This window comes from Arachis hypogaea, chromosome 7, assembly GCF_003086295.3.
Source record: "Arachis hypogaea cultivar Tifrunner chromosome 7, arahy.Tifrunner.gnm2.J5K5, whole genome shotgun sequence".
Lineage (NCBI taxonomy): Eukaryota > Viridiplantae > Streptophyta > Magnoliopsida > Fabales > Fabaceae > Arachis > Arachis hypogaea.
In genome coordinates, this window is record NC_092042.1 from 44,167,928 (window position 1) to 44,178,963 (window position 11,036).

The following is an 11,036-nucleotide window of genomic DNA, read 5'->3' on the forward strand; positions in this document are numbered from 1 at the left end:
GGTTGTGTACACTGACCATGCTGCTCTTAAATACTTACTCACAAAGCGGGATTCAAAACCCAGGCTAATAAGATGGGTGTTGCTTCTGCAAGAGTTTGATATAGAAATAAGAGACAGAAAAGGGACAGAGAACCAGGTAGCTGATCATCTGTCCCGAATAGAACCAGTAGCTGGGGCGTCCCTCCCTTCTACTGAGATTTCTGAGACTTTCCCAGATGAGCAACTCTTTGCCATTCAGGAAGCTCCATGGTTTGCAGATATTGCAAACTATAAAGCTGTGAGGTTCATACCCCAGGAGTACAGCAGAGTGCAAAGAAAGAAATTAATTTTAGATGCCAAGTACTACCTATGGGATGAGCCATATCTCTTTAAGAGATGTGCAGACGGAATGATCCGCAGATGTGTACCCAGAGAAGAAGCACAAAGGATCCTATGGCACTGCCATGGATCACAGTATGGAGGACATTTTGGAAGTGAGCGAACAGCCACTAAAGTCCTCCAATGTGGCTTCTACTGGCCTACTCTCTATAAAGATGCCCGAGAGTTTGTGCGTAACTGTGACAGTTGCCAAAGAGCTGGGAACTTGCCTCACGGATATGCCATGCCTCAACAAGGGATATTAGAGATAGAATTGTTTGATGTATGGGGAATTGACTTCATGGGTCCATTCCCACCATCATACTCAAACACTTACATTCTGGTAGCAGTGGACTATGTATCTAAGTGGGTAGAAGCAATTGCTACACCCACTAATGATACCAAGACCGTGCTGAAATTCCTCAAGAAACACATCTTCAGCAGGTTTGGTGTTCCCAGAGTACTAATCAGTAATGGGGGCACTCATTTCTGCAATAGACAGCTATACTCTGCTATGGTCAGATATGGAATTAGCCACAAAGTGGCAACTCCGTATCATCTACAGACAAATGGGCAAGCTGAAGTCTCTAACAGAGAGCTAAAAAGAATCCTAGAATGGACTGTGATGGCCCGAAGAAAGGATTGGGCAAAGAGTTTGGATGATGCTCTGTGGGCATACAGAACAGCATTCAAGACTCCTATAGGAACCTCTCCATACCAACTGGTGTATGGGAAGGCTTGTCATCTGCCCGTGGAACTGGAACATAAAGCCTACTGGGCAACCAGGTTCCTAAACATGGATGCTCAGTTAGCTGGTGAAAAAAGGTTGCTCCAGCTAAATGAGCTAGAGAAGTTCAGACTCAATGCCTTTGAAAATGCAAAAATTTATAAGGAAAAGGCAAAGAAGTGGCATGACAAGAAGTTGTCATCCAGAGTCTTTGAGCCAGGACAAAGAGTTCTGCTCTTCAACTCTAGGCTCAGATTGTTTCCAGGAAAACTTAAATCCCGATGGAGGGGTCCGTATGTGATTACAGGAGTATCACCATATGGATATGTTGAGCTTCAGGATATTGATTCTGACAAAAAGTTCATTGTTAATGGACAGAGAATCAAGCATTATCTTGAAAGCAATTTTGAGCAGGAATGCTCAAAACTGAGGCTGGAATGATCCTCAGTAAAGGTCCAGCTAAAGACAATAAAGAAGCGCTTGCTGGGAGGCAACCCAGTCATTAGCAGGTTATATGTTTTATTTCTACAGAGGCAATTATCAAAATTGAAGGAATTCACAGAGTTACAGAAGGATTCAGCGCAAAAAGCAGAGAAAAAGAGCTTACTGGCGAAAAAACGCCAGTAAGGGGCATTTTGGGCGTTAAACGCCAGAATGGGCACCATTCTGGGCGTTTAACGTCAGTAAGGGTGCCATTTTGGGTGTTAAACGCCAGAATGGGCACCATTCTGGGCGTTTAACGCCAGGTGTGCAGCATCCTGGGCGTTTAGCAAAACGCCCAGTGACAAAGGGGATTCTGGCGTTTAACGCCAGCCAGGGCACCTGGCTGGGCGTTAAACGCCCACATTGGCTAGCAAATGGGCGTTAAACGCCAGAATGGATACCATTCTGGGCGGTTAACGCCAGAAAGGTGGGGGACCAATATTTTGCTTTCCGATCAAATTTTTTTTCAAACTTTCCTTTTCTTACCCATACTTTTCTACATAAACACATCTCAACCTTTCATCATTCACTTTCAAATCTTCAAAAATCAAAATCATTCTTCAAATCTCTCTCAAATCAATCCCAAATCTTATTCAAAAACTCACCCTTCTCTCAAATTCTCTCCATATCTTCTCAAATCTCCTTTCAATTTTTTTTCAAAATCTCCTTCCCCTCATTCTCCCACACCATTCGAATTTGCTCTTCCCCTCTCTCTCTTCTTTCCTTTCTTTTGCTTGAGGACAAGCAAACCTCTAAGTTTGGTGTGCTTTTCCGTGATCACTAAGCCAAGATTCATCAAGATCATGGCTCCTAAGGGAAAACAAACCAATTTAAGAGGAAAGAAAGAGAATAATCCAAAGAATCTTTGGAATCAAGAGAAGTTCTTAACCAAAGAACATGAAGACCATTATCACAAAATAATGGGTCTGAGGTCAGTGATCCCGGAAGTTAAATTTGATCTGAAAGAAGATGAATATCCGGGGATCCAAGAGCAAATTCGAAACAGAGGATGGGAAGTTCTAACCAATCCTGAGATAAAGGTTGGAAGAAATATGGTTCAGGAATTCTACTCAAATCTGTGGCTAACAGATAAGCAGAGAATGACTGGAACTGCTTACCATACTTACAGAACCATGGTCAGAGGGAAAGTTATGTACTTCCATCTGGACAAAATAAGAGAAATCTTCAAATTGCCTCAACTGCAGGATGATCCTGAATCCTTTAATAGGAGAATGGTGAGAGCAGATAAAGGGTTGGATCAAGTTCTAGAGGACATATGCCTCCCTGGAACTAAGTGGATAACCAATTCAAAGGGTGTCCCAAACCAACTCAAGAGGGGAGACCTCAAACCAATTGCAAGAGGTTGGCTAGACTTTATTGGGCGTTCCATACTGCCCACTAGCAACCGTTCTGAGGTCACTATCAAGAGAGCAGTGATGATTCATTGCATTATGCTTGGAAAAGAAGTGGAGGTTCATCATGTGATTGCTTGTGAGATCTACACAATTGCAAATGAGAATTCCACTGAAGCCAAATTGGCTTACCCAAGCTTGATTTCCTTGCTCTGTAAAGAGGCTGGGGTAAAGATGGGAGTAGATGAATTCATACCCATTGAACATCCAATCACCAAGAAGTCAATGGAAGGACAAATGCAAGACAACTCTATCAAAAGGAGGGCGCAGGAGTTCCTCCCTGAATTTCCTGAAATTGGCTACTGGGCCAGCCTAGAAGCATCTATCACCAAGTTGCAAGAGACTATGGAGCAACTTAAGGAAGAACAGCAGAATCAGAACTGCATGCTCTGCAAATTGCTGAAGGAACAAGAGAAGCAGGGGCGTGAACTCCAAGAGCTGAAACGCCAGAAATTCTCCTCTCAATTTGAGGGAGCATCCACTTCTCAAAATCAAGGTTGTTGAGTTCTAACTCTGTGAAAACCTCTATCATTAGGAGCCTTTTTAAAATTTTTTGTTTTCTATTTTTTTAATCTCATCTTATATCTATTTTTGAGTCTTGTTCTTAATTCATAATTAATAAAATTTAAAATTCATGTCTTAAAGCTATGAATGTCCTATGAATCCATTACCTCTCTTAAATGAAAAATGCTTTAATCACAAAAGAACAAGAAGGACAGGATTTCAAATTTATCTCTGAAACCAGTTGAATTAGTTTGATGTGGTGACAATAATTTTTGTTCTCCGAATGAATGCTTGAACAGTGCATATGTCTTTTGAATTTGTTGTTCTTGAGAATGTTAAAATTGTTGGCTCTTGAAAGAATGAGGGAAAAAGAGAACTGTTATTGAGGATCTGAAAAATCATCAAATTGATTCTTGAAGCAAGAGAAAGCAGTGAAATAAAAAAAAATCGAAAAAAAAAGAAAAGAGAGAGAAAAAGGAAGAAATAAAGTTGTGATCCAAGGCAAAAGAGTGTGCTTAAGAACCCTGGACACCTCTAATTGGGGACTCTAGCAAAGCTGGGTCAAAATCTGAAAAGGTTCACCCAAGTATGTGTCTGTGGCATGTATGTATCTGGTTGTAATACTGGATGACAGAGTGCTTTGGGCCACAGCCAAGACTCATGACATAGCTATGTTCAAGAATCATTATACTTAACTAGGAGAATCAATAACATTATCTGAGTTCTGAGTTCTTATAGATGCCAATCATTCTGAACTTCAAAGGATAGAGTGAGATGCCAAAACTGTTCGGAAGCAAAAAGCTACTAGTCCCGCTCATCTAATTGGAGCTAAGTTTCCTTGATATTTTGGAGTCTATAGTATATTCTCTTCTTTTTATCCTATTTTGATTTTTAGTTGCTTGGGGACAAGCAACAATTTAAGTTTGGTGTTATGATGAGCAGATAATTTATACGCTTTTTGGCATTATTTTTAGTATGTTTTTAGTATGATCTATTTAGTTTTTAGTATATTTTTATTAGTTTTTAGTTAAAATTCACTTTTCTGGACTTTACTATGAGTTTGTGTGTTTTTCTGTGATTTCAGGTATTTTCTGGCTGAAATTGAGGGTCCTGAGCAAAAATCTGATTCAGAGACTGAAAAGGACTGCAGATGCTGTTGGATTCTGACCTCCCTGCACTCGAAGTGGATTTTCTGGAGCTACAGAAGCCCAATTGGCGCGTTCTCAACGGCGTTGGAAAGTAGACATCCTGGGCTTTCCAGCAATGTATAATAGTCCATACTTTGTTCGAGATTTGATGCCCCAAACAGGCGTTGCAAATCAGCTTCAGAATTCCCAGCGTTTAACGCTGGAACTGGCATAAAACTTGGAGTTAAACGCCCAAACTGGCATGAAAGCTGGCGTTTTAACTCCAGAAAAAGTCTATACACATGAAAGCTTCAATTCTCAGCCCAAGCACACACTAGGTGGACCCAGAAGTGGATTTTTACGTCATTTACTCATTTCTGTATACCCTAGGTTACTAGCTTACTATTAATAGGATCTTTTGACATTGTATCTGTACCTCATGACACTTTACACGTTTTGTTGTGTATCTTCCACGGCATGAGTCTCTAAACCCCATGGTTGGGGGTGAGGAGCTCTGCTGTGTCTTGATGGATTAATGCAGTTACTACTGTTTTTCATTCAATCATGCTTGCTTCCATTCTAAGATATTACTTGTTCTTAAACCGGATGAATGTGATGATCCGTGACACTCATCATCATTCTTAACTATGAACGTGTGCCTGATAACCACCTCCGTTCTACCTTAGATTAAGTAGATATCTCTTGGATTCTTTAATCAGAATCTTCGTGGTATAAGCTAGAACTGATGGCGGCATTCAAGAGAATCCGGAAGGTCTAAACCTTGTCTGTGGTATTCTGAGTAGGATTCAATGATTGAATGACTGTGACGAGCTTCAAACTCCTGAGGGCGGGGCGTTAGTGACAGACGCAAAAGAATTACTGGATTCTATTCCGGCCTGATTGAGAACTGACAGATGGATAGCCGTGCCGTGACAGGGTGCGTTGAACATTTCCACTGAGAGGATGGGAGGTAGCCACTGACAACGGTGAAACCCTTGCATACAGCTTGCCATGGAAGGAGCCTTGCGTGCTTGAAGAAGAAGACAATAGGAAAGCAGAGATTCAGAAGATGGAGCATCTCCAAAACCTCAACCTATTCTCCATTACTGCAAAACAAGTACTTACTTCATGTTCTTTTACTTTTCACAATCAACCCTGATAATTTTTGATATCCTGACTAAGATTTACAAGATAACCATAGCTTGCTTCAAGCCAACAATCTCCGTGGGATCGACCCTTACTCACGTAAGGTATTACTTGGACGACCCAGTGCACTTGCTGGTTAGTTGTGCGGGGTTGCAAAGGTGTGATTGCAATTTCGCGCACCAATCTCGAATTGCTAAAGTAAGTTTTTGTAGAGTTCAATTTAGTTACTTGATGAAAAACAATACACAAATTATTGATTTCATAATATACTCTATGGTCTATAATTAAATAATTAACATTCTATAATTTTCCTATAGAGTCATTGCCATGATAATGGGAATCATTGGCCTTCACAATGGGAATCATTGCCATGATCCGCTTAATGAGGGCAATGCCGAAGAGAATCTGCCCCAAGGCCGAGCATGATGATTGTAACCCGATTTATTATGACGGCGCTGTGATCAAAGCACGTAACGTTTCCATGGAGGAGCAGATGGCGATGATGAGGCACATGCTTGAACTAAAAGAAAAGGTGCAAGAACTCAACAAGAAACTAGAAATGCCTCCAGAAAAAGAGTTGATTCTTAATAATGCTCTAAATAGAGTCAATATTCTTGAAGAAGAGTTAGACATGGCCAAAACAGTATGGTATAAGGTCCCACCATTTTATTATAACTTCAATTAATTTATGAAAATCATGATTAAATGTTCATTAATTTATAATAAGATATTTAAATCTTTGGCTGTTTTTAGGCACTTGAAGCAGCACATCTTCGACTAGTAAAACTCCAAGCCTACATTGACAAAAAGAAGAAAAAGACACTGGTAGGTCATCTGAACTATGACCATTGAATAATTTGAAATGCATATTGATATAAATTATAGATAAGTTCACAAACTTGTTTTTTCTTCCTTTAAACATGCATAAGCTTTGATTTGTGATTGCAGTTCCACTGGTGAGGAAACAAGCATATGTTTTACCTAACCTCAAAATATTATTACTAGTTTGTGTTGATATAATTGGTGGCATTTTCATCTTCAGCTCCATTAGATGTCATTATTGAATTCACTTTGCTATAAATTTGATCAATGTGTAATGCACTGTGTCATCCCTCCAATGTATGTGTATTATGTATATATGCTAAATAAGTGAATAAAATTATGCTTGGTTTTTTTGGATAACCTAGTTACCAAATAATTTTCTAATTTAATCTATGGAAAGAGAGATCCAAAGGAATAAACGCTTTTTATTTTTCAACTGATAAAGACAAATCACATTAAACACAACTATAGAAAAAAGTGTAACACACCAAACTTGTGTTTAATTCCGCAAAGAAGCTAGAATGGCTATACACACATTAGAAAATTTCCTTAGTTAAGTCAAATCCATAATCAAGTATAAATCAATATTTAGAGTTTACATGTGCAAGGGGTCAGCATTTAGCAATCCTCAGAAACACCATGGTATGAAAAACTTGGTCGTACAGATCCTCTTTCAGCAACAACACTCACCAGCAAAACTTCTTCTTCTGCTAAATAACATCGTCAAAATGAAGGAAATAAGGAAATAGAACTATCAGAAAAATCCCGTGGAAAATGAAACTATATGATTTAACTGTGTTCTAAGAAGATTTTAGACAACTCACCCATAGCCTAGCTTCTTCTTGGCTGTCAATGTAAGCTAGCAGGTCTTCTTGCCTCATTAGAGCTTCATACAGAGCCTAATACATAGTGCAAGAGCATTACTTATGTGAGGAAACTAGGGGCCAAAAAAGTAGTATTCATCAAATCGACAACCATATCACTATGACATTTTCAAAATGCATACGAACATAAACAGCTATAATACAAAGAAAAAAACATGATGATGACAATGAAATATTCACACGAAGAGAACAAATGCACAATGGCGAGTATGCCATAAGCAATTCAGATAAGTCACCGTTTAAGTGACAGTAAGGAAATGAAAACCTAAAAAGAATAAAAGCTTTCGCAACATACTTGGCATTACTTGAATATTAGTATAGCCTCAAATAAATATTCACTACACTTCCTTGAGAATAATCCAGCACCAGTATGCTCCACAACAAAGAATCTAGCATAATATAGGCTGAATAGCAAGTATATTGCAGTAAAATAAAGGCTCCAAGTCTTCTAACTTTGGTCCCTAATCTTGATATCCACTATCAGAAGAAGAAAAGCCAAGCAGGACTTCAAACTTTGGTTCATAATAGTAAATAGCAATAGTCTAACATGTAAGAAACATAATATTTGAATATATCAATGTGACAAAGAACACAACAAATTCACTAACAAATGAAGGATAGCGAATTTTTCTTTTTTCATTTCTATGATGGAATAAAAAAGCAATAGCTTCACATTTCTATGATGCTATAAAAAGGGTACAAACCTCAACCTTTAGTCATAAACACGAACAACAACAACCATCGCAAAAGCTGAATTCCAATAACATTAAATATAACAAAAATAAATTAAAAAAAAAACACCAATCCCAAATAGAATAAAAATTATAGAATACCAGAAACTTAAACCATTAACTATACCTTATTATGACACTTCATTGCTACTGTACGAAGCATTCTCATCATATACCTACAATATCAGCAATATAATATCATTAGTACTAGCTAATAAGCAGCAATTAAAACATAGTCATACCTCATTGGTAAAAATACTTACCAATGAGTCATCTTCAATGTTCATGTGATCATCCGAGTCATTATCAAATGTGTCATTTCCACGGCCTTCTAACTTTGAAATGCCATGACAAACACGACAAGTTATTCGATTGTGGCCCTCCATTCCTCACTGTCCACATCGATGTTTTCTCTTATTGGACTGTGAAGCCCCCTTTTCTCCTACATTTTCTTGGGTCCCTTGGCATGCTATGTCCGAGATCATTGGTTGCGAGCCCAGCTCTAGAAGCATCCACTTGCACACTATCTCTTACACTATCTACATCATTGACCAACTCTTTTTTTGCAGCATCTTCCTCCTTAAATTATTTCAACAAATTCATAGCCATTTCCCGTGTAAAGATAAATCTCTCGTTATCTCGGCAAGCAAAGTTGGCTAGTTGTCTAAACCAATCCATCAAACAACCATATTGACTTAGCATCAAAGAATCCCAATGAAGCCCGACCATATTTTGCAAACCTACTTTGGTTGTCTTGGTCCACCGAGGCAAGACTAATGACCTTGGGAACTCCTCTATATCTTGATGCACTAAGACACAAACTATGTGTTCACAAGGTATGCCAAATGATTCCATTCTCATACATGAACAATTGAATTCCATCTCAATGTCACAACAGAATACACGCCACATCTCATTTGGCGTTCGGTTCAAACTGACAGAGTAAATCACATAAGAGCCAGTTTGCCTCATATTTATTACCTTCATTGATGCAGCCCGTACAAGGATTGGTTGGAACATATGAAATATTGATAGGGTGTAAACATTGGCAGCACTTTTCTCTAAGTGTTGAAAATAGGTTTGCATACTGGTCTTCCATTTACAGAGGCGAGGTCAGCCTGGACCTCTTTCCACCTTATATGGTCGACACAACGATTAAAGTGTTGAATGAACTCAACCAGATTGTACCTTGAGTTGACATACTTTGCAATGATCGAGTTTAATCCCTCGCACCGAGAAGTAGTCCAAAAACCAGCAAAAAACTTCCCTCTTATATGTGCAGTTGCCCATGAATGTCTCTTTTTATACATATCTAAGACCCAATTCTTGTTTTCGACACCAAATCTCTCAATTATTTCAAACCACTTTTGACGAAATACATCAATTTCATAGTCGCCTAGCATACACGTTTTAAACATGGAGGTAAACTCGGGCTTGCCAATGTTACTTGTTGCATTGCGAATCAGATGCCATGCACATAATCTATGATGTGCATTAGGAAACTCTTTCTCAATGGCAAACTTCATTGATAGATCACCATCCGTGATCACTGAAATAGGTGCTTTCCCATTCATTGCCACCTTCAGTTGTTGTAGCAACCACTTATATGTGTCCTTTTCTTCATCCCAAATTAAAGCAACAGCAAAGATAATTGTTTGATTGTGATGATTGACACCAGAAAATACCACCAGTGGACACATATATTTATTCCTCTTATAGGTAGCATCAAACGCCAGCACATCGCCAAATAATAAGTAGTCTGCCCTACTGAGACCATCTCACCAGAATAAATTACGCAAAGTACCATCGGCATCCATGTGATAATTAAAATAGAGAGAAGGGTCATTTGTTGCTTGATCTTCTAGATACTTCAAAGCTGCATATGCATCATGTCCCTTTGCGTGAAAGAGAGATACCCGTAGCCACCTGCCTGATTTGCTAATGCCCGATATATCTGCCCAACACTAATCCCACACTTTTTCTTGTTAACCATGTAGCCAATATCAGCCTTGAACATGAATCTATACCCAGGGAGCAATCCAATCAACCGAGGATCCAAAGCGGATGATTATGTTCATCAGAAAAATAAGAAATAAATCAACGACCACTAGGTGCATCTATACGAATCTCCATCATTGCAGTGCAGCCACACCTTGTCTCAGGTGTAGGTTTTCTCTTAAGGTTTCTAATGCCGTAATTATTTTGCGGTCTAAATTCTTCACGATGACATACAAAATTCTTCAACTTAAGTATGCCCGCACGACTCTTCCTAGTCTTGTTCTTCTGAGCACTAAAGCCTCTTGTCATTGCATATCTATTGTAGAACTCAAATGTAATGTTGACATTAGAAAAGTGAAAATGACATACATCTTCATCCCTGATGTTTCGAAATTCAATCATCCCAATGTCTTCGAGTGAGTCAATGTTATACCCTTCATCGATCCCCACATAATCAAACATTGGTTCCACATTTGTGTCGTCGTCATCCATATAATCCACGTCAACTTCCTCATGTTTTTCTTCATCCTACTCATACTGGTTATATGATGTATGCTCGCTATTAACCCCTTCATGAGAAAATTCCTGACCTAGAACTTCCTAAACTCCAGTACACAATTCAAAATGAAACTAAAGTTTGTATATAAATTTCCAAACATGAGAAGAACAAATATTTTAGTAAAATAGAGACCAAATAGTAACAGTAGAAGTAGAACCATTGAACTTGATGTCATCCACACACCGAGTACCAGCAATCACAAATCACAATCTTTTAAAATTAAAATCAATCCAATAGTGTCAATCTTAGGAATCCTGGAATTAGACACGAGTTTCATTTATTGTAT

The 11,036-nt window shown here is 38.7% G+C and overlaps 1 protein-coding gene across 1 annotated transcript; it reads right to left on the reverse strand.

Annotated features, from left to right (window-relative positions):
* Nucleotides 1-8,607: 8,607 nt before the first annotated feature.
* On the reverse strand, nucleotides 8,608-10,210 carry LOC140174345 (protein FAR1-RELATED SEQUENCE 5-like). Its single transcript, XM_072198788.1, has 3 exons — nucleotides 10,110-10,210; nucleotides 9,282-9,960; nucleotides 8,608-8,772 (listed from the first exon to the last, which is right to left on the reverse strand). The coding sequence occupies exons 1-3, from the start codon at nucleotides 10,208-10,210 to the stop codon at nucleotides 8,608-8,610; spliced, it is 945 nt and encodes a 314-aa protein (XP_072054889.1).
* Between the last annotated feature and the right edge of the window lie 826 nt (nucleotides 10,211-11,036).